Here is a 24,432-nt window from a genome sequence, read left to right as displayed (position 1 = left end):
GCAACATGACTATTAATGGAGTATTTCTAATGTCAGCCCTTACTGCTTTATAGGAAAGCTATGTAAACATCAACAAAGATAATTTGGCTTGAATATCCAAAATTTTATTAGATTAATTCTAACGTTTGGGATAGTTCAGAGGCACGGATAACACTTTCTTTCTCAGGAAGTCAGAAGTGCATTTTCTTACATTTTAGAGGCCTTTCTCATGCCCCTGTGGACTGGAATCATACTTTATTTGTAAGATTAACATATTAAGAAGAAATAAATGAGGCTTCTTGTTTCAACTGAAGGCTGGCAGATGTGATTCTGCCACCTTCTGTCCAAGAATTACGTGCACAGAATTTTCTGTTAGTTAATGGGGTGCTAAATTTGTGGTGAAAGTTTGCTTCAGTTTTGATCTCTTGGCATCTTAACTAGGTCAGCGAGAAACTTGGGAGATTACTTCTGAAGTCTTTCCCTCTGACACTACGTTTTTTCTTTCTGCTGTGGACATTGCTGTATCTTTTTACAGAGTGAGGCGGTAGAGCACAGACATACAGGAGCTTTGCATTAGGTGCTGCTGGGTCGTGCTCTGCAGGACTTCCACAGATGCTCATAACATAGTAGGTGCAAATTAATGCAGAAACCTTTGCACTCTGCTGTGTCTGTTGTGCTGAACAACATTGCCCATGGGTAGTACTTATCCAGGAAGCTGTTTCAAAGCTCTGGAGTAATTATGAAACTTTGCTACAACTGGAGCTGGAGCACATATATTATTTTAGTCAGTTGAGGTAAACTCCTCACTTAACATGGTAATACTTAAATACGGCTGTAGTAAGTTTCCCCATAGGTTTGCAGTGGAACACAGTTATTCGAATGTTGACATGACTTCGTTTACCCAGGGAGGTGTGCTCCTGGTCTGGGTGTGCAAGAAACACTTAGCAGCACTTAAGTGTAGCTGAGGGCTGGGTGCTAGCCTCGCAAGGCTTGGTGTGAACCTGTAGTCTTGAGACATGGTAGGACTAAGGCTTCAGAAGTATTACGATTTTCCAAATGAGAATATGTGTATCTGTAAAATTGTATGTGAAGTAAAACATCAATTGTGATTCATTCTCACTTGAATTGGACTTTATATGCGTCCAGTATTCTCTCCTAAAGAGCTCTTTGTAGCAAAAATCTGCTATGTGCCTTCTCTCTGTTACAAATTCCAGTTTTTTAGAAGAAGATAAAAGAATGGCTAGAAGACCCAGCTGTACCATGAGCTTTCAAGCTGTGAGCAGGTCTGCTTTGCTGAATTGAAGTGAGCAGGAAGGTGATCTTTGCACCTGGGTTAGCTCCTCGTTGCCCTGGCAGAGTGGTAGCTGGAAGGTCCGTATGTGCCCCACAGACTTAATAAAGATGCGCTGGAGTACGAAGCCGCACATAAACTTGTGTGGGGGAGCCTGGCTTGTCTTGGCTGAAGTGCTGTAGGGAAGAACTGTGGGAGCAGCTTTGCTAGCAGTGAAGAGCCAGGGGAGTTTTTGGCAGGGAGACAGCAAGCTGGAATTTGTAACTTCTGCAGACGCCGCTACTTGTGAGGGGGACATTTGTCCAGACTCTTGCTGTTGCACTACATGGGAACAGTTCATTCTTACAAAACAAAAATAAAATGTATGGCCAAACAAATAGCTGTTTGCAGTAGAAATACTGGTAAATTTCTTCTGCAGAGAGTCAGCTCCCAAGAAGAATTTTTAAATTATTTTTTTTGAAAAATATTTACTGCAAGAATAGATACACGGTAACAGACACATTTGTATTCACAAGGCATGAATCTTTGTTTTCCGCATTAGGAATCATTCTAAAGCCAGAGGCCAAAAGATTATGCAAATTTTGGTTCTCATCCAAGATATCCAAACATGTGTTTCATTGCAGCTTCTAAAAGCAGCTACTCTGTCAGTGGGAGTTATTGTGGTGGCGTGGTCCAACGATCAGTGTAGTTCATTGTCCTGTCTTTTCTGCAGTACCACAGAGTGTATAGAAATGTTACACTGTGCCTTAGAATAGGTTAGAGAATTTCTTCTGATTCCTCTCCGTGGCTTGGGGAATGAAAATACCATTACAAATTTGGTTAAAATGCATTCGGGTCTCCCACTGATCAGTCTCTCTATTCATATTCTTATTTGTGGCTGTTTGAATGGTGGACAATTGTGTGTAATAAAATTTCATAAGCTAATTAAAAGCTGTGTGAAATGCATGTAATTTTGACAGATAGCTAATCAAGTTTTCTGATGCTTATATCAACATTAAAAATAGGCACAAATTAAATATTTATTCCCAAATAGATAGATGTCGTTCTTTAGGAGTATGTCCTGATACTGTTAAGTCACAGATTACTCGTTGATTCACATTTCAGATAGTTGTAGTTTCTACTCATTGATCCTGACACTTGCTAATGCTCCCACCCAAGAAGCCCAGGAGAGAAAGAGCTGAGCAGCGTGAGTGCATGTCATACCCTGCAGCTGTGAGTTTTCAGAGGTGCAGTTCTTCAGGGGAGCATACAGTTGATGTACAGGTGTCTCAGCTGTTTAAAACAACTCAGTCCTTGAAACCAGTAGCTCTTAAATTCTGTTGAGATCGCTTTTAAGTTGATACTATATTTTTATATCATGGTTCAGTGCCAGGAACGGGGCCTTGGGAAAGGCTACTGAATGTCTTTTTGTTTGGCTTCCTTAGCCTGACTTTGATTCTAGTTTTGAAAGGGGTGAGTCATTACCCCACCTGGTATTTCTAAGACCATGTGTAGCCCACATGTCTATTTTTACTTTGGCTTTGGAAACTAGCAGTTTACATACTAAGTTTTTTATATTTTTTTTCCCCCAGAGATATCATATGAAAGATAGTAAATCAGTGTACTGATAAAATGAGCATAAATTTATCTGGGGCAAAGCTGATCTCCCTTCACCCTTTGTCCCCTTCTGTGATCTTTCTGGTCTCTGAAGTTCTGCTACAGAGGACTTTAGCCTGTGGAGTATGTAAGCCTGACAGCCAGAACCCAAGTTCCTTTAGTTGGTTCTTGCAAAGACTGAGGCTGATAATCTTGCTGAGATAGAAGATTTTTTTACAAATATGATTTAATTTTTTTGTTATTTGTTTATTTTTACAGGCATTATTTTTCACTTGATTGTCCCTGTTTCTTTCCTCGACAGGCAGCCTGTCGTCATAGGCGAAGGGATGAAGGCTTAGCAGAGAGGTTATTTCTTATTCCTTCTGTTTCTGGACTAGTGCAGAAGGTGTGTCTCAATGCCACCCCAGTGCCACACTGTGCAAGGTGGCTGGTACTATACCTCATGTCATGGTTTTGCTCTGAAGCTGTGGAGAGGCTGGGAGGGAGATTGCAAAGGTCTGAGATGCAGCCTGCTGCCTGGGGCAGCACAAGCTTGCAGTGTGAGGCAGACCAGGCAATCCACAGGCAGGTTCACCCTCTTTGCTGTCAGGGGAAGGTGAATAAATAGGACTCAAAAGCCTGTATTGTCCAAGCTATGCTTTAATCGCTGTCTCACCCACTTCCTCTGCTGCCATCACCCGCAGGCTGTTCTGGGAACCTTACCTTCTCATAACTATTATGACCTGGTGAAAATGATGTCGAATTAAATATGGGCCTGTTTCTTAGCTTCTGAATCACGTCTAGGCTGTGCTGGGCTCTGGGGTGGTCTCATCTGAGGACTGTGTTTTTGAGAAAGTTGGAATAGCAAGCTGTGCAGTGTGGACTAGATGCAGGAGCCGAAGATGGTAAAAGCAGCAGTAAGGAGGATGTCAAAGGAAGGAGTTGTACGGCTTGAGTTTTCACTGAAAAGGGCAGTGACGTAGTGCCTTGGATACAACGAATTCGCTTATTAGTGTCGGTCTGTGGCTGGAGAGGAGGCCGATGTCTTTTGAGAAGCAATTGCTTCCCCCTGCTGGCTTTCCTGCAACTGCAGCTAAGTTTGTCTGACCAAAAGGCTCTTTGCACTTTTTACATAGGGGTAACATTTATCTGTTATTGTTTTGGGATTGATCTGATGTTTGGGATATAAAAAAATCCTTAAAACTGAATGAGTGGGTAAATGGGAGGTGTTTTCTGTTTTCAAAACTCTTCCTCAGCTGACTGGTTACGCTATCTGCATTGCCAGGTAGTCCTGGGGAAGCAGGGGAACAGGAATTGTGGGGAGAAGCTCAATGAAGAGTAATCTCAGGGTGGTCTGTCCTACTGGCAACAAATCAAATGCTAGTTCTGCTGCATCTAACTCTGAATTTTTAGCCAGCTGTGGTTAAATACCCTGTTTTGAGCCATTATTTTTCATTCCCCTTCATCTTCTTTCCTGCTGTTGATTGATAGGAAATGAAAATCCTGTCTTGTTTGGCAAGTTTTTCTGTGTAATTGTCCACCCTGGGAGATGCCAGGTGGCGTTTGCTGTCTTGGAAGATCAGCCAAATGTTTTGCCATTGTCCCTCCTGTGTGCAAGGAGGCAGAAAATAGCAGATTTGTTTTTTTACTTGGATGGAGATAATTTGCCTTTATGGATAGTCTGTCCTGTGCTGTTAAATCCAGTGCCTGATGAAACTTGTATTCTGCTGGTAGGTGTGTATGGTTTGGTTCAGAAGCAGAAGAATCCCTTCTTACCAGTGAAATGACCCTGATACTGCACAGAAATGTTGGGGGAAAAACAAATAAGAAAGAGAGGCAGTTACAGAAGTTGAAGATTGGTTTTAATTGACTATTAAACCTGAATTCAGACAGAAGCATGATAAGATACAGCTCCAGTTTACAGATAGCCTGTTGTGAGAAATGCTGTAACAGCTTATTCATGTGTTTGAGAACACATCCTAGGGGTGTGTTGCATAAATGGTATGTTTCCTCAAACCTCAAAAAAACGTTTCCTCAAACCTTTAAGAAGCTTCTTTCAGTAACCCTTTTGCCTCTGTAGTAACTCATGGATAGTGTCTTTGTTGGATTTTGCTGACTATTTTAACTGTGAGGAGAAAAGTTAGTGGTGTAGTCATTGATAACTGATAAAAAAAACCAACCAAAAAGTAAAAAGGAAAACTGAAGAAAAAAAGAATACATCTAGATACAAGATAATTAAGCCATGGAAGAGAGGAAGAAGTGATTATGATCTGGAGAACATGCAGAGAAACGGAGGTGTGTCCTTGACAGTCCATTTGCCAACAAGTCATTGACCGTAGTCAACATATAATGTACAAGGTGATCTTAACCTTACGACGGATTAAGTAAAATTTAGTTGTTCGATGCACCGTACATAGGCAATGGGAAGTTTCATGGTCTGAATCAAAGCATCTTCTGAAGATGGTAGGGCTCTCTTGATTTTGAGAGCTGTCCAGAATTTGTATAAAAGTGTACCTGTAATGACAAACTGCAGAGTCTTGCAGCTATTTGAGACCTTGCAATGAAACGTGACAACCAGGTGAGGTGGCTACTTGAATAAAATGCCTTTTCAAACAGCAGTGGTAATTTAACTTTGAAGTTGCACCAGCTGTTGAATTGTGGAAGTTGTTAGGATTATCCCTTTTTGTACACAGAGCAGGAAATGGTCTATAGTACCATGCATGTCAGTAGGTGACGTGGCAAGCATGCAGCAAATACAGATCTCACAAGTGTTTTTTTCTGACAGTGGTTTGCATTATGTTGTTGTTCATATGTTTATATGCTGTGTGCTACTAGGTTATATGCTAGTATATATGCTACAGCAGTGGGCAAGAGAGAATGATTTCATCATGTGTTTTCTTAGCAGAGGAAGCCACTAAGTGACTGATTATTCAGGTTACAGGGAGGTTTAGTCATAAAACATATTAAAAAATGGTGGAAGTACTCTACGGAATGGCTACATCTGTGTGACACACAGGGGCTAAGGAAGTAGAGAGAGAGGCATGTTCTGCTAATTGCCTCCTGGTTATGAAACCAAAACGTGCTGAAAGCTTTGTCTTGAATTTCAGTTATTAGGTATTTACTTGTTTTGGCATGCATGGTGTATTACCTACAGCCTTTAAAATCCTAAGAAAGAATTGAGTAAAAAGAAGCTGAAAACATCGTTAAGTTTCCTCGTTTTCTGTTGTCTAAGACAGGAGCTAGTGGAACTGGGACCAAGCACCACAGGGGGAGGGGCACCTTATGCCATCAGATGTGCTTTCACAGTTGCCAGAAAAACTCATTTCCAGAAATTTTGGAAGAAAACATGCCACTTGCATGCTTATATGTGTCCTAGCTGTTCCCAGATTTGGATATACAGCATCACTGTATGGAAAGTTCTAGTTGTAAGGCCTCTTGCATTCAAACACCATTTATTTGGTTTGGAAACCTTTGTTGTGTGTGTAGCCAAAATAGGTAGGGTTTAGTGGCTTTCCAGCTCTTACCCTTCATCTAAATAAGCTTTTCTGTGCATTTTTCTGTGTAGTAGGTATAAATTCAGGGCGGGAAGACAACTGAATACTTCTTCTCTTACAGAGTTAATGATACATGATATGAAATTGAACTTCTTATTTTCTGTATAGATATATCTAAATGTAAAGTAAATATTTTTATGTAGTTGTATTTAACGTTAGTATAGTAATAGCTTTGTTTTTCCGAAAATCATCCTGGAAGGAAGGAATACTGACCCCTCTAGATGTCTCTGTTTCTCTCTGCTCCTCAGAGAGCTTGGGTGACTGTCACATTGGAGCTTAATTCCGAGACAGCTAAAATGGGGGGAGAAAATATCTATTATGAAGGCTCGGGGGGAGAACATTTTGACACTTTTTAATGCACTGTTATTATTACCAAACAAATGGAGCTACAAAGGACACATGTGAAGGTCTCATAAAGGGAAACTATTGCAGCTCAGGTTTCTGTTCAAACTCCCAGGACTCTAATACTGGAATAAATTTGGTATATTTTTTCAATGTTGTCCTAAGAAAGTCACTTGAGAGGAACTTAACTTTTGCAGGTTTATACAGAAATTGAAGCTCCCTCTTCTCAGAAGTCCATAAATGTTTTCCTAATCCTAATGCAGTTATTAAGGAGAGCACAAAAGGCAACCAGTCCTTCTCTGGCAGTAGTGAGCTGGAAAAGGTAGTAGTAAGTCCATATTAATAGCTGGCCATAACCTGGCTATAACCACAATGTTTGCAGTCAAAACATAAAGCAATGGTCCTCTTATCCTATTGTTGGTGTGGTTTTGCACAGTATGGACATAATAAATGAGGAGAAAAGGCAGGATCATTGACATCAGCAAGGAAGGTACTTGATTTGCTGCTCTGCTTGCTTTCTTCCAGAATTCCAGCAGTGCTTCGAAGGACTCCTCTTTCAGTTGTGACAAAGGATCACGGCAAGTATTTCTTCTATATTTTGTGTAGTAGTGTCACATAATGCTGTGGTGGGTTTGGGTGTTGTTAGTTGTGGCTGTGATTTCTGTGAGTTCAGTCTTCTGCAAGACATGTCCTGCTGTGCAAGGACCATTTTTACAATCCCTGTCTGAGAAAGCAACTGGGCATGTTTGCTGAGCTTTTAACTTCATGGCTGTATCCTCTGATTATTCTGTTAAGGAGGATAAGGTAAGGTGCCTGGCTGTGCTCTCAGCCTGGGAAAGAAAGGCAAGTCAGTATCTGGAGACTAACCTGTGAGATTAATTGCATTACATTGGTGTCTGTTGCAGTTTGGGGACTGGTTTTGGATTCGCTTCAGTGCTACTCAGAGCAGATATCAAGATGATATCTATCAACAGTGTTTTACAGGTCACTGATGAATCTACCAATTTGTAAAGCATTTGCAGAATTCTACCGAAAAGATTTGTGGAGACATAAGTACCTATATGGTTTTTATTTAACTCCCAGATTTGTTGCACTAGTTTTACTGCCTTTCTACATTATTGGTTGCAGAGATTTTTTCACTATAGTTTTAATGTGGACAACCCTGTTTGGCTAACTCCATTTGTGTACTGAACTGAATAATTTGAGCTCTGTAGGCATTTAATAAGTTGCAATTGTAATGAAAATACTGGAAACATCAGATGTTTGACTCTGCGAGTCGAAGTTGCAGTTTCTTCTCATTAATATGCTATATTTGTTCTCAGCTGCTATGCTCTGAACTGCCACATCTAATTTCTTCACAGAAGTGCAGACTTTGATCACATTATGGAGGAAGGCTATGAACTTGACCTCACTTACATCACAGAGCGGATCATTGCTGTATCCTTTCCTGCTAGCTCTTCTGAGGAAACATACCTTCACAATCTACAAGATGTAACTCGAATGCTCAAATCCAAACATGGGGATAATTACTTGGTACGTGTAGGATCAGTGTTTTGTGATACATCATTTTCTGTCCTGCAGAAAGACCACTTGTATGTCCACATTACCATTACAAACTGAAAGTCACTCATCTAAAACCTCTTTGGTCCTCCTTTACAGCTTTGCAAGCAAGAGAAAGATTTTCAGTAGTGTTCTAAGCACTAAGTACTAAAAGCACTTTTCTGCTGGTGGCACTGCAGTTGCTGTTGTGATAGCACGTAATCAAATGCTGTAGAATAATTAAACTATTTTCATTGTCCAAAGCAGGCTTTTGAAAGGTACATACCCTACAATGTGGAGTGTGTTCTTTTGTCTAGCAGCGGCTACATCTGGGTCCTCAACTGGGTATCTGATGGTCTCTCATCGTCACGGCTGTCTCTATATTGTGAAGCAACATGAAAAGTAGGGTTGCTGTTTGTGTGTTTTGTCCAGCTCTTTCTTATTAACTTGATTTAGATGCATTTTTTTCTCTGCTGTTTGATTTTTCTGTAGGGACTGTAAGCAAATATATAATGAGCTCCGTGTGCAAAATTTTTTTTAAATGATGATGCAATCTGTTAATCTCCTGTGCTCTTTTCTGGCTAATGCATCTAAACTCTGTGGCATGTATTGTCTCAGCTTGTTCTGTGAAGGTGAATTTAAAACAGGGACGATATTTTATTTGCTTTTGTCTTCTATTGTCTTTTTAGGTAGCATGTGTGAACTATTATAAGGAAATCTGTGGCTTTGGGGGCATGTACTTGACTTGAGGTGGAAATTTAGTTTCTGGAAAGATTCCACCTAATGATTTAAATACATTTATCTTTTGCTCACAAACTGAGGTGTCATAGAAGCATTATGAAGCAGCTGTTGTCCTCAAGTTGCACTTGTAGTACTTGTAATGTGGTCTGATGTCCTCAGGATGCTGCTTTCTTCTTGCCCTTGACTCCCCTCCTATCAGGCGCTGGTATCTTGTAAGGCACAAGACAGTAACAGTTTGAAGGTGACCTGTATGTAAAGCTTTACTGGTTCAAATTTGCCTGTTCTCCATGGCCTTTGCCATGTGACAGCAGTGTTTTGGTATTTATGAAATAAGCTTGTAGTCTCAGTCCAGTTAAATCTCACTGAATACCTGTTTGTATTACAAAAATCTGGTATATGGTGAGCCTTGTTTAGGGTGCCGTCACTCTATGTGCGATTGCAGTCAGTTTCTCTGTCAAAGTTTAGAACTGTAGGGTCTTTTGGGGTTTGTTTTATCTTTGTTCTATTTATTAATTTATAGTCTAATGAGTACTTTGGAAATTGGCTGGCTTGGTCAAAAGGGGGTTTGATGCCATCTGCTCCAAATGAGTTTCTGTAAATTTGTAAGATAACCTGGCAAACCACAGCTACGCTGTAGATCCAGAGAGCTCATTTTTAAACTATCATTTGTTTATTGTGTTTCAAAGACCGGTCTGCTTAAGAGGCATGTGTATAGCAGCAGCAGCAGCCACCCCAACACACACCCCCACCCCAAGAGAAGTATGCAAGTGAGCAGTGCTGCTGAGGTTGATAAGAAGTTTTACTCTTTCATTGGGTCAGGGTCTCAGCTAGCAGAATGTATACTGCAAATCAGCATTTGTCATTCTTAGCTGTTCTCCCTCTGGATTTTTATGTATGTTAAATTGTTGCTACTATAGTTGATGGTAAGGACAGAGAAGGAGGAATGGTGCACCCAAAGCATTGAGTTGTTGCCTGTTTGAGGCTTTGTTATGAAGAGTATGAACAAAAACTCTTTAAGTATCACATTTCCCCTAACAGTAGAGGATTATACTTTGACAGTCTAAGACTAGAGTCCTTAATAGAGAGATGGAAGTCTATCCAGAGCTTGCAGTGAGTTTTTCTCTGCTTTGTTGTCCTAAAAAAAAAAAGTTTCCTAGAAGACTTTGGTTCCTAGAAGAAATGTGACTTTTCTCCAACAGACAAAAAAACTTCAAAAATGAATTTTTGTAGTACCTGTGTAGTACCACCATCAGTTTATTCTGGTTTTATGTGTGTGGCTTAGTCAGCAAGAGGGAAGTCACGTTATGTTGAGAAATTAAAGATGATGTTACTCCGAAAGAATCCAACGATATGTCAAAATTCATTCATGCAGAGTTGTAAAAGCCTGTTCTTAGAAAGCTGATAGCTTTTAGAAATTGGCTGTTACAACAAGCAAACTTTTATGTCAAATGTAGCAAAAGACTTTTTCAATCACAAAATAGAACAATTTAGGTTGGAAAAGACACTTAATATCATAGAGTTCAACTGTTAACCTAACACTGCCCTGTCTGCCACTAACACGTGTCCCTAAGTGCCACATCTACATGTCTTTTAAATACCTCCAGGGGCGGTGACTCAGCTTCCCTGGGTAGCCTGTTCCAATGCTTGACAACCCTTTCAGTGAAGACATGTTTCCTCATGTCTGATCTAAACCTCCCCTGGAGCATCTGGAGGCCACTCTCTTTCATGCTTATTACTTTTTGATATTAATCATGGATTCTCAGAATCACTGGATTAGAGAAAAGAAAGAAATGAGAGATATGAAATATTCTATAATACACCTGTTAATAAAGTAGTTTTTAAGGTGGCCGAGACACAGTAGTGCATTGATAAGTTTACTTTTGTGCAGCACATTCTCTTTGATGGATTCTTTCTGCAATAAAAGTTTATTTGAAACCCCAAACCTTTCATAAGTAAGGAGGCTTAAAGGATAGACTGAAATGTCCTTTTATTTCCTAATAAAATTGTCTCTTGGTTACGAAGGAATGCATATGTTGTTGCACAATTCAAAGGCTCCATTCCAAGTGAGTGCTGTTTTACGCTGGTACTTTCCAAATACAAACAGTGAAAACATCTGTCAGACAGCAAAAAGCAGTGTAAATGGCACAGTTGCTGTCAATTGAAAAATTCATTTTGCAAAAATAAACTCACCATTATGTTGCTGTTTTGATCAGCTTCATCAGGAATGTATTTGTCATGCTATTTTGACTCAAACTTTTGCCATGCATTGCACTTGTAGAGCGGCATAATGCACAGTCATTCAGATATTTTGAGCTTTTGACTAAAAGCAATCCATGATAAGCTTGTCTGTAGACTTCTGATTTTGTGTTCATTTCCTAAAACTGAATGTTTTTTTGTTTAAAATAGATAAATATGTATGGTTTTTTTGGTGTCTTGGACAGGTTTTATTGCAGTGTTTATTGCTTACAGTTGACAAAGCAGTTCTCTTGATACTGATTTAGAGTGGTAATAAATGAGCAAGTTACCGTACTCCTGTCTGCTGCTGTATTAGTGTGCTCCAACTACATTTTTATCCACAGTGACCAAAAGCTAATAAAGTTTTTTGTGGAGTAAACTATTCTAAAATAGCTAGAGAGGTATCTACACAGGGGTGTACACAGCAGCTGATGAACAGTAACTCATTTATGTCAAAGGCGTAAAGAATCTGAAAGTAAATACTGTTAATTGTCTAAATTCATGGTCAGTTCTTTTGAAAAAGTGAGACAAACCCCCAAAGCCACTGCTACAATTTATATATTTATATTTCAGTGGTTACACTGCAGTCTTAGCATATTCATATTTGTTGCTGGGTTAGATTAATATCACTGCTGTGCATTTCCTTGGTCCTGCATGTATAAATGATGAGGTAACACTAGTGTGTTGGTGTCACTTTACTGGTTGGAACTATTTGTTAATTTTAGCTTATGTCTTGTTTTGGCCACCTTCCTCTTTGCCCTGCTCTTTATTCAACACAGGGCTACCATTGTTTTCAGCTAGGAGTTTGCTGTCACCTGGTAGAAGGGTTTTGCTGGCCTGCTTTCCCAGCCTGTTCTCCTTAATGGAATGGGCTGTAGACTGGTGAATCATTCCCAGTCAGTACTTTCCGTTGTGTGAGCACAGTTCATGTTTTGCTTTCCAAAATTGTCAGCTACATGCTATTTGTTTCTGTTCTTTGGTATGGGATTTTCTATTTCTGGTCATCTGACGAAGAAGCCGACCAAATCCAAGACCCTTTAGTACCTTCACAAGAGTCTCTTTCTCCAGTTAAAAGGTCTCCTTATTTTTGTTCTATGGTGTTGCTTAACATTCAGCAGAGTGAGAGAACTAATATTATCTTAATAGTAAAAGCTACTTCCCAGTTCAATATTAAATCATATGGGAAGGGGGGAGGGGGACGTTTTTTCTCTGCTCTGTATGAGGGGGAAGTGTTTCTTTTTCCCCGCTTATCTTAGTTCATTTTTATTCATTAGATGAAGTTGTAAAATTTAGGGCAAAATCATTTTAAGTTTCATAGAACTAAAGGGTAATGTGCCTTTCTTGTACCAGAATGGGTAGGTTAGGATATGCCAAAAAGGGGCTAAAAAGGATGGAGTTAATCTTCACCTGTGTCATGGGTTAACCCCAGCTGGCAACTAAGCCCCACGCAGCCACTCGCTCTCTCCCCCCCAGTGGGATAGGGGAGAGAATCAGAAGAGTAAAGGTGGGAAAACCCGTGGGTTGAGATAAAGACAGGTTAATGGGTAAAGCAGGAGCCGCGCGCACAGCACGGCAAAAGGGGGGGTTCACCCACCGCCTCCCATGGGCACGAGGGGCTCAGCCCCCCTCCTGGCGGCAGGGCTCCCGCATGCCCAGCAGGGGCTTGGGAAGGCAAACGCCATCACTCTGAATGTCCCCCCCTTCCCTCTTCTTCCCCCAGCTTTGTGCTGAGCATGGTGTCCTATGCAACAGACCCTATGCATGGGTCTGCTGGGGGCAGCTGTCCCAGCCGTGCCCCTCCCAGCCCCTTGTGCCCCCCAGCCTGCTCGCTGCGGGTGGGGTGAGAGGCAGAACAGCCCTCGGCTCTGTGCAGGCACCCTCAGCAGTAATGAAAACATCTCTGCGTTATCAACGCTGTTCCCAGCACAGATCCAAAACATAGCCCCGTAGTAGCTGCTGCGAGGAAAATTAACTCTGTCCCAGCCACAACCAGCACAGTGACATCTATTCATAGTATATGCTTTGCTTCTCTTCAAAGACTTTGGTGACCTCTTGTTTTGTTGTTGTATGTGAAATGTTGGTTTCTGTACCTTCTGGTGTGTATTCTGAGCTGATAGGACTCCTGGGGTATCTCAGTTTGGTCTCTGTAGCTCGACAGGGACTTGGGTGCAGCAGCGCCTTTGAGTTCAGTATGTGATCCAGCAGTGACAAATACCTGTCATGAACAGGGCTCTGTCTGGGGACACTGGAATTTTAAACTAATCTTACATACAAATACAAGAAGAAAGATGAATAAAAAAGACTTCTCACCAAATAGCACTTTTTTTTTTGTGTGTGTGTGTGTGTAAAATTTTAGGTAATTGACCTCTTAACATATCTTTAACGCTGATTTTAAGAATCCTGTACTGAGAAATACAACTATCCACTAAAATGTTTTGTAAATGTTAAGACTGATAGAAAATTACAGAATTTTTTGTGAGTCAGTTGTATAAGACACTTGTGGTTTCATTCCTGTTAAATTACAGTTGGTATTTCTGGAAGGATGACTGTAGTCTTAATTGGAAATGTTGGTATATCTTTCTGATCCCAAATAATACAGTCATCGCACACATGAATTTTTGATTGCTCTTTAGCTTTTCATCAGTAATCTATTTAAAATGCAAACAATATCTTGGAATAAAGACCATGTTCCTAATCATATAAAGATGTTCTATGCTTTCTTTGGGGTTTTGAGGTTAATGAGTGGTGTACATCCTTTATGCTTGATGTCATGTGTGATTCCAGAACCTTAGGCAGCTTGAAACAGAACCTGTTTCTTGGGTACTTTGTTAATTTGGGGATTTCTTCCTCCTTTGGATGAATTTCTTGTTCAGAAAGTGTACTTTTTCCTAAACATGCTATAATGTCTTCCTGCTTCCGCTGTGTTGGGGTTTCATATTCGACTTAAGTAACACATCAGTGAGCAGCTGGCACCAGCTTGTAGAAGCAAAATGATGTTGTTTCTTCAGCCTGTTTGTGTCTTGGCTCCTTTGATGAGGCTGCTGCTGAGAGTGCTGAATACTGCCAAACATGATGATACACCTCAGAAAAGGGTTCTTAAATTGACCTTGGGTAGTAGTAAACTGTATAATGGACCTCTTGACCTCTCTCTCGTATTTACGGTCTGTTTATCTCGTTCTGGCAGTGCAGTGAGATGGTTAAAATGATTGTGAATGTCATCTATACACATCTATACACTCATTGTGATGTGAAATAGCCAGGCCATGAAAGAGAATCTGCCTCAATAGCATCGCTTCAGTTGTTGAGCATTGATATTTCACCTTTTTGTTATTGATTGCTACCGATTTAAAGTACTTCCTAATGGAAGTCAGATATACTTGTATAGGCTGCTTTATTTTTATTTATGTTCATTTAGCAGTCTGTCTCTTTAACTGTTCCTTGTGAAGCACTGAGTGCATGATCGCCAACTGCTGGGTTGACAGAGGAGCTCAAGATCTCACAGGCTAAGCTGTAGTTAAACAGTTATGCCATATCTACCCTGTGAAGTTTGAAAAGACCAATGTTTTCTCACCAGGCACTCAAATTCAAACATTTCAGGCCGTAGCACCCTCCCAGACTTTTCTGTATTAAATCTCATGCTGTGCAGTTATTTTGCGTGTGCCCAGGTCTCTCAGTATACCTCCGACTAAAATAAAGCCATGTGAAATAAATGAAACACAGCAGAATTTTAATTGCCCTTTTTCAAAATGTGCATTTAGTTTCATCTTCAGTTTTAGCATGTATTAACTGAATACCTAAAATACATTTGCTAGTGCTACTTGACTTCACGTTAATTTAGTTTACTAAAACAGTAGGCAATCCTGAAGTCTCAACACTGTAGTTTCTGCTAATTTTCATGTGTTTCAAATACAGCTATTTACTACATAAATTATGAAGTCTTGATGGCTGGTATTTTTTCTTTCTTTCTGAACAGGTGTTAAACCTCTCTGAAAAGAGATATGACCTCGCCAAGCTTAACCCAAAGGTACTGGTTGTCTTCCATAGTGTGCCTCTCCAGTGTTAAGTGCAGCTTAAATGGCCTGATAAGCCCTGAAGCTATGCGTGTGAGATAGACAGAGTAAGGGAGCAACTTCTGGAAGACAACAGAAAATCCCATGCGCATCCCTTTTTCTTTTTTCCCCAGCACTGTGTTGTGTCCATTAGGTCAGCGCTTTATGTCACTGCTCCTTTGTTTTCTTAGACTTCGCACCCAGAACCTGAAGCCTGTCGTGACCACTGGAAAACTCCCTTTGAGTGATGCGAATTTTACTCCAAGTGTACTTTCTTTGTGCAGTTGGAGGATGCTAGGGGTTACGTGCTGTAACGTGCAGTCTGGTAGCTGAAGCTGGTGAACTCAGTTCAGATCTGGACTCTCCTTTTGTACTATGTGCCATTGTTGCTTCCCTGCACAGCAGAGACCTAAGGACGGGCGCTGGTGATGTCTGTCTTTTGTTCTTCCTCACCAGCTCTTGTGTTCGTTTGTTGTAAAAAATTATATGCAGGTACTCTTCAGCAGCTATTATAAGGCCAGGGTAGCACAGATGTATATTTATAACAGCAGAGATATACTCTATCTGAGGGAAGTATTAAAAGAACTCTTAATTTTGACCTTTTGAATTCTTTATTGATCATGAGAGGTTTAAGTTGTTCATGGTTAGTGGTTTTGTTAGGGTTAAGTACGCCTATAATAGTAATAGGTTTTGTAAACATTATTATATAGTGACTAAAGTTGCACAGAAAATAATAACAAAATTTTGAAATGTCGATCTGTGGCACATGAAAGAAATAAATTGTACATTAAATAAAAACAACCACAAAATACTGGACCAGACCAGCTAACATTCTTTGTCCTAATTTTGACATTCTGAATATTTTACCATTATAAAATACCTGAATTTCCAATAGAAAATCCTTCAAGAAATCAGGATCTTCAGAAATGATGTCACTTGCAGGGGGAGTTGTTTGTTTTTATAAAAGTACCAGTATCTTAAAAAAACCCCAACATATAAATCCCCTTCTTTCCCCTTAAGCATAGTTTAGTTACATGATGGCATTTGAATGACATGATTTTCTGGGGTTAGAAAAAAAACGTGGAGGCTCTTCACCATCACAATTATTTGAAGCCAAATTTTAAGATGTAGTATTAGAGTCGAGGCATCTCTTGTGAATGTTATTTATTTAATTGCAGATTATGGATGTGGGGTGGCCTGATCTCCATGCTCCACCTCTCAATAAGGTGTGCACCATCTGCAAGGCTATGGAGTCCTGGCTGAACAGTGACCTTCAGCACGTGGTGGTGATCCACTGCAGAGTAAGTGAGCTCTGTGCATGCACATCACCTATCCGTTTGTGTTCATTCTCAAGAACCTTGTCCTTTATTCTTACTCATTTTAAAAAATAAAAACAACTGAAGTTTGATCTGTTTTCGGTGATGGAAACAGCGTGCCAAATCTGCAGTTGATTTAAGTAAGCTTAAATCTGCTGACCTTGCATGCTTGTTACAGATTGCTTTTTACGGTACGCAGGGTTCTAGCCTCTGCTCTGGGTATCACGTGCAGTGACATTAGTTCGCTTCCTCTGAAGGTCAGTCCTACTTCTGTAAGCGTATTGAGGTTTTTCCAGCTCAATAACAAACTCTGTAGAAGCTTTTCATGTTCTGTGACATTCATGGGTTTTGTTGTTGGATAAGGATGTGCGACATCTCATGGATCATCCATTTAGACTGTTGTGTGGTTGTAGGAAATGAGGGTGTTGGGTACCTTCTGGGTGCTACTGGCAGGTCCTGCCCACCAGCAGTGTTGCAGTGCCTTCCAGCAAAGCTGCCGTTGCCCAGCGTTACTTCTCCTTGCTTGCTCGTGATAAAAAGAAGTAAGGACAAGCCTTAATTAGACACAGACAAAACGAATGTAGAACAGAGTTGGTAGCTGTGCTGGTGACACTTGCGGCAAATCTGTATTGCTGGCAGACGCTACTCTAAACAGAATGAGGGTGATAATGGGACCAAAACTTTTCTTTGAGTCAGATTGTGTAGTCCCCACTCCTGAACTGCTCGCAGGCAAAATGCTGTGCTCGTGTGAGACACGGCTGAGTTCTTAGTAGCTGCAGGACTGCAGCCAGGAGAATGACCCATACATGGGACAAAAGAAAAGGTGGCAAAGTATTCCTAGGTATTCTATATACAAATTGGTAAGGCATATTGTTGATTAATGCCTTTCGATAACTACTTTAAAGTTTCCAACCACAAATATAAATAGAGCAACTTATATCAGCTGAGACACTGAAACGGTTTTGAAATCTGTGAGAACTACTGCTTGGTAAATTGTACTGAATCTGTGTCATGTAGATATTTAATAAGACTTTGGAACATTTTTTAGATTATCCGTAGAAAAAGAGTTGTTATGAGTCTCAAGTGCTGGGGAGGTAAAAATGCCCAAACCTGTTGGAAACTCATATGCTTTCCAAAATAGGTATTTTATAGCATTTTGTGCCAAGAATTGCAACATCGTTTAGACTTACTGTGAATGATCTCTGGAAGAAATAATGTAAAAATTATAATAGTTGATACAATATTTCTACTACTGATAAAGATTTTTATTTTTTTTAAAAAATAATTTCCTCTCGGTCAGTAAGACTTGACAGGCACGCAACATAGAAATCCTACCTAGTGTTTTTTATGTCACTTCTCAGCCAGCTTGTATAGACAGAGAAGCTGCTTCCCCTCATTACCACCTTTCCAACAGCACAGGAGATGCATGAGCAAAAGGAATCTCTGAATCTCTTGTCTTGTAAGTTCTGTTTAGTATGGGTCAATATAATGCCTAATAATGTAACAAATAGATAAGTTATCATCTCCTTTTTGCTAATACAGGGAGGAAAAGGAAGGATAGGCGTTGTCATATCGTCATATATGCACTTCACCAATGTTTCTGCAAGGTAAGTTGTGAATAATGCATATTAGGTGTCCTTTTACAATTAAGGAAGCATCAGAAAAAGATGCATTTTAATTGCAGTACTGTTTGTCAGTTAAGATTTGTCAGGTTTTCTTCTCAATGAGCCTTGAAGCATGTCTTTAAACACATGGCTTTCATGACTACAGGAAAACTGTCCTGCTTTCAGCAGGAGGTTGGACTAGGGGGAAGACACCCTAAGGTCCCTTCTCATCTGAGATATTCAGTGATTCTGCAGGAAAAATCTCTAAAGGGTCTTCTGAAGTGAATGAAGAAGTGTGCAAGAAAACATTTGTATATAATGGTACCATCTTTAGTCTATTAAACCCATTTGTCTGCCACATCCTTCAGGAATAGTTTCTCATTGATTCAAAAGTACTTAAGGAAAATAGGTATTAGAATCTGCAAGTAATATCTGAATAGGGAATTCATAGACATTGATCCAGGTGCAGAATGCAGTTGAAGAAATAATCTAGACTTTATCTTGAAGTCCGTTCTAATAATAGATGTCTGATTACTTGGTTTTAATTGTTTTAGAGTGCTCAAATTATGACAATTGACTATTTTTCAACAAAGATAAAATTTGATAAATGGTCTCAAAGGGATGAAATGTGATATATTTTGGGGGGTTTGGTTTTTAATCAGATTGTTTTCCCTTGATCTCTTTTATATATACATATATAAATGTATTAAAATAAAAATTCACTGTAAAGGTCATAGTTAAATCAAATTTGGTTCTGAATTCACACCAGTCTGTCAGTAATAGATTTGATTGAATACTAGTAGTGGATGAAGTCTGCAATCCCTATAGGCTGGTGCCAAGTTACTCATGGATTTCAGTAAAACCAGCATCTCCGAAAATAATCTGGTGTTCGCTCTGGTAAGCGTGGTGGACAGGTAATTGTAGAGTAGGAAATCAAGTGCATAATACACCCCAATGTGTGCTGAAAAAATAAATACATCTATCTTCAAGTAGTAATTGGAAGAGCGATTGCCACAATTTTATATTTTGTTAAGAAGTATTGTGAATGACAAAAATCTGTCATGTGAGGATAGTACAGCACTGTGTTGTGATTTCAGTGTTGCAATTTTGTGTCATCCTTAAAGGTGGTACCTGGCCGTAAATGCATTGTAGTAATACCATAACAGAACAACACCTGGGTGTGACTGTAAAGCCCAGTGATGATGAAAGGTGTCATCTTTTCCCCCAAACACATTCAGGATTCCTATAGTGAGGTTGCAGGGGAGGACTGAGTTTGGAAGGCCTCCTTTAAACTTCTGGGTATCTGTCAGCTCCTATCCAAAACTGACCTTTTCTGTGTAAGAATGAGGTTGGGGAAGTTTTCCAGCGAGGTTTTCTGTATTCTTGGCATTATCAAGACTCTGGAAGTGGTGCATGGCAACTTCTTAGGAGCAGAAATTACTGCAGGTGCTGCTGTTGAGGGTGCTGGCGGCTGTGTCAGAAGACTTTGAGGATGTTCATGCTCAATAAAGTTCCTAACTGTCTGTATGCACATGCCAAAAAAACTAGGCTTAGTGAAAAAGCCTTATGATGCAATTCCCTTTTAGTTATTTGTTATAAGTATCTGTTTTTCTCATCTGGGAAGGAATAATGTGGCATTAAATTTAACGAGGGAAAACAGAGCTCTTTGTAATAGTTGGCAAACTCTGTTTTAACAAGTAAAGTACTAGCAGTCTTTGGCCAGCTACAAGTGGGTTGCCTAAATTCGGGGTGGTAGTGTGGGGAAGATGTGTGAAGACGTATGATAGATTAGGTGAAGAAGAGAATTTTTGCATTGAGGATATTCTAAGCACACATGATGTGATCTTTAACATCCATGAAGGAAAGCTGTGACTTAGCCTTGTCTGGCACCCTGTCAAGACAATCAGTAACTCCTGATTCATTTTTGGAATAGGTATAAATTCCTTTTTTAGCCTGATATGCATATCTTTACTTCGCAAGGCTTTTTTTCCTCGGAACTCACTTAGGCTGAACTAAAAGTGGACTTTAAAAATAGAGATTCCTGAGTGTAATTCATTTGAAACTTATGTTTTTTTTCTGTCCTGATGTTAATTAACACAGTCAGCTACATCTGTTAGAGACACATTGTTTTATCTGGTACAGATACAACAGAACCAGCATAGCATGTTACTTGGCATATGTGATTAAATTGATACTGATTTTTGGCCCTTTCTTTTTTCTGTACCCTCTTGCCTTTCTTCGCATACAGGCAGAAAACCTACATCAGAAAACCATTCTGGATAGAGAATGGAAGGAAATGTATTTTTCTGAATATGTTGCTCTAAATTGTGCATTTGCTGAGTTTGTGGTTGTCTGATGCAAAATGTTTCTTTTTCAAAAGATTGACACTTTTATTTTAAACATTCTCTCCTTTGGTGGCTCAGGGAACAAGAAACAAAGGCTAAGTGTATTGTTTGACTGCTTAAACGATCCTCCGGTCCGGCATCCTTTGCACCTCATGTACTGTACTACGGTTAGAGCTTGGCAGTGGCTTTTATCTCCGTAATGTTGCTGCTTCCCTCTTAAAAAGAGAATAAATTTGTATTTCACAGAGAGAGCTCCCCAGTGGCACTCTCAGGAAATTATGGCAAGTATCCTTCTTTTGGAGCCTGAGCTGCTTGGCTTTGCTAAAGTTTATTGCATTACGACTTTGACATATTCACATTGGAAATACGCAATTCAGTTAATTGAATAAGGGAGTAGGTGCTTTGCCTCAGGAAGGAAACTGCCTCAAGGTGTGGAATGAGAAGGTGTCAGTGGAAAAAAAGTTCTTGTCTGACTTGTAAGTGCCAGAGTTCCTAGTTAGGTGCTCCTTTATTTTCTTTTTCTTCCTTTCCTTCTTTTTCCTTCCAAATATTTTGGCATATTTCAAGCAGTAACCTGCTGAATTTCCAAGATAACCCTGAACTGGAATAACATGGTATCTGTGTCTCTGTTTTGACAGTGCTGATCAAGCTCTAGACAGATTTGCTATGAAGAAATTCTTTGATGATAAAGTTTCGGCTTTAATGCAGCCATCCCAAAGAAGGTATTTAATTTGTTCCTAATTTATGCCAATAAGAAATGTCATTGTTATCATCTGCCCCTATCCCTTACTCCCTCCTCTGTTATGTGAAGGCTCTTCCCACAAGAATCTCCAGTGATTCCTGAACTCTCAGCACTTTATCCTATATTAATGTTCCTTGATTGATGGGATCTCTCCTTCAGTTCCTGCACGTAGCCCAAGATAGATAAGGCCTTTTGTACCGCACTGTTACAGATGTGTGTTCTTACTGCATTGTTTGTTAACAAAAAGAGATGTCACAATCTATTTCTTGATTGTTCCAAGATAGTAATAAACTCATTTTTTTGTGGCATAAGTGATGTGTATGGAATGTGTGTTGATTAGTGTGCGATAAAGAACATATTACCACCTGGTTGGAGGAACTACAGGTTATGTGTCTGCCCCACATCCCTGAGAGTACGTGTTTGTCGAAGCATGCATTACTCATTCTGGCTCTCTGGATTTCTTACCTTTGCCGTCTGTCTGCATGAATGAGGTTGAGCTGGGACTCAAGTAAGCAGTTTGGAAAATGAATAGTCCTGGGGGTTGCTATTTACCTCATTTTGATGAGAGGTAATGAAAGATTCAGTACTAAAAGAGATTGATACCCATCAGACAAGTAATTGTGATAGAGGTGAATCTTCTTTTAGAAACAAAAAATATCAACAGGGTTAGATCTAATAATTACTGTTTGTTTTCATCTTAATTGGCTTTAATACAGTAGGTTTTTAGGAAGTTGTTTAAAGGATAAGGTTTTGCTAGTAATTAAACTAGAAAAATATGTAGTAGCAATGAGCAATAAGGCATTTGGCTCTGTTAATCTCTAAATAACAAACCCTTTTCGGTTACTTCTTGAACCCATTTGGTGACCTTCACACCTCTCTTTCACTTGAAAAATAGTAACACAGCATTTCATTAGACTTGAAATAAACTTTTCATAACTAGAACTTTACTGACCTCTCTTTTTATTTCAGTTTTATGCCTGCATGTGTGTATTGCACTTTTATTATAACGATTTGAGAGTGGTGCCTGCCAGAGAGAGAAGTGTGAAGCACAGGATCAAAAGGAAATAGAAGCTCTGAGCCTTCCTGTGCAGTAGCCTTATGCAGCCAGCATAGGTCCATGTGAGCCAGGGACACTCGCTGCAGCCCCTGGGCGTGTGCATCAGGGCAGTTTTTACAGCCGTGTTGACAGAAGCTTCAGCAGCTACTCACTTAGGTGATCTGCACGTGAGCCCTAAAGCTGGAGATGAAGTAGGTGTAAATGGTGGTATCCAGCTTTCCTACCCTCTGGATGGAGACTTGCTTCATTCTTCTGGGAGGTGGGGCGCAGGGGAAGCCTCGGAGATGCAGTTCACCTCCTGACTGATGGAGTTAGTGCCATTGCTCAGCAGGACTTGAACTTGAGCTGCCCGTACCGTCTTCCAGACCCGCCTGCACACAGGGGCTTGGGAGTGTCACTCCCCGTGAGGACAGAGGAGGTTTTCCAACTGTCTGTCAGAACCGTTCTCCTGAGCCTGGCCTTTCCTACCTTTGCCTGGCCTGGCAGTGGCTACTAATCCTATTGCAGAGAAAGGAGAACCAACTCTGTAATATTTATGGCAAGCTTATAATCCTTTTTTGATGCCATTTTGATCAGCTGGTGGCCTGAACACCTTTTTAATGTGCTTTTCCTCTGAATCTACTCTTGGATAATTAAGTAGTGATGTCCTTGTTAAAATCCAGTTTAGGTAAATATCAGAATGATAAAATTTGAAAATAAACCCATTACTTGTATTTTGAAATTTTTTCTCTGCTAAGTTTTGTCCAGGAAAAAAAAAAGAAATGGAGGCCATTAAATGCATCAATCCCGAAAGTATCGCTTAGCTTTTCCCCATTGCCAGCTGGATGCTGGAAGAGCGGCAAGAAAAGCAACTAGAGACCAGATCTGCCATTCTGAATCCATTCTGACAATACTTAGAATGGAAAATTCTTCAACTGCTTATTTGAGAAGGTTTGCATGAGTAAGAAGTGCAGATACCCTTCATTGTTAAAAATTTCTCATAAACCTTCAGGATTTGAAGTCTTTGAATGCGCTTCTCAAAAATAAGCCAGCTGCCTATAAGCCTCTTAAATGCACTGCCTGGAGAAAGGGGTTCCAAACTTCAGCCAGATTTTTGGAGTAATTAAAAACAGGTAGTGGTAGAGAGAAATTGTTCAGCCTGAGAGGTCACTGACAAAGTGTTTTACCACAGTGTTTTGTCACGTAGGTGGGACAATGTGTATCTTTGTGCTTCTGATGTACCAAATATTTTCAGAAAAATGGAAGGAGGAAACCAAAGAGCAGATGTCTTTTCTTAGCATTTCAAAATAAAGTGAGCTTTGCTAGCTGCCTATAAAAATGAAACCTATTTTAAGCCACTACAGCCCCTGTCTGGTGCAGTAAAGCTGCCGTTGTTGGGCAGGATGCCTTTAGTTGTGGTGTTACTGGGGGCATGCAGTCAGGGGTGGGTCAGTGAGCCCCCGTGTAAAGGGGGAAAAAAGAGGTGATATTCTTCTTTCTGTACATTCCAGAGAGTGAACTTAAATGAAGGACATGTCACGAGTGTGGAAGAAAAGGGACTCAAAACCAGCAGAAAAATTAAAGGAGGATGTTTTCCCCAGCTTCTTTAAGGAGACAGGAGGAATTTGTTTAACACACACTGCAGTGATGTTCACTTGCGTGCGTTTACTCATCAGCTTGTGACCAGACCAGGGACGAAATAGCAGAAATAAAATGATTTTCATGTTGCTATGGTAGTTTTCCTCTGTTTGGTGCTGAATGAGGTAACTTCTCATTGTGAAGATGTTACTTGCCTGCGCAGGCTTTAATGCTAAGATTTTGACAAGGGCACTTCTTGCTCTTGTTTTAATGACATGCAACTTGCTGTAAGGCAGTGGGACCCACGTCACGCAGCTGTGAAAGCCAATGGAGACATTCAGGAGCAACTGGGAATGTATGCCGGAACAACTGACATTACTGTCTCTTCTAGTTCCTGTCTTTATCAGAATAGTGATGTAAATAACTAAGGTAACGATAGCAATGTAGCAGCCATGGATTTAATAAAGTGGTAAACTAAAGTGTCTTTTCATGCTGTTTTTTGAAGA

The 24,432-nt window shown here is 40.1% G+C and overlaps 1 protein-coding gene across 13 annotated transcripts in view; it reads left to right on the top strand.

Moving 5' to 3' along the window:
• The window catches only part of TNS3 (tensin 3), a 281,319-nt gene that overhangs the window by 158,241 nt on the left and 98,646 nt on the right, over positions 1 to 24,432 (top strand). For all 13 annotated transcript variants that reach the window (XM_055710377.1, XM_055710374.1, XM_055710376.1 and 10 more), the window contains 6 exons: positions 7,267 to 7,319; positions 8,103 to 8,274; positions 15,230 to 15,280; positions 16,484 to 16,606; positions 18,164 to 18,228; positions 21,209 to 21,292. In XM_055710377.1, coding sequence (XP_055566352.1) covers positions 7,267 to 7,319; positions 8,103 to 8,274; positions 15,230 to 15,280; positions 16,484 to 16,606; positions 18,164 to 18,228; positions 21,209 to 21,292 — 548 coding nt within the window. The remainder of the gene's footprint in view (positions 1 to 7,266; positions 7,320 to 8,102; positions 8,275 to 15,229; positions 15,281 to 16,483; positions 16,607 to 18,163; positions 18,229 to 21,208; positions 21,293 to 24,432) is intronic.

The sequence above is a fragment of the Falco cherrug genome, chromosome 4 (genome assembly GCF_023634085.1).
Source record: "Falco cherrug isolate bFalChe1 chromosome 4, bFalChe1.pri, whole genome shotgun sequence".
Lineage (NCBI taxonomy): Eukaryota > Metazoa > Chordata > Aves > Falconiformes > Falconidae > Falco > Falco cherrug.
This window is presented reverse-complemented; position numbering and strand designations above follow the sequence as displayed.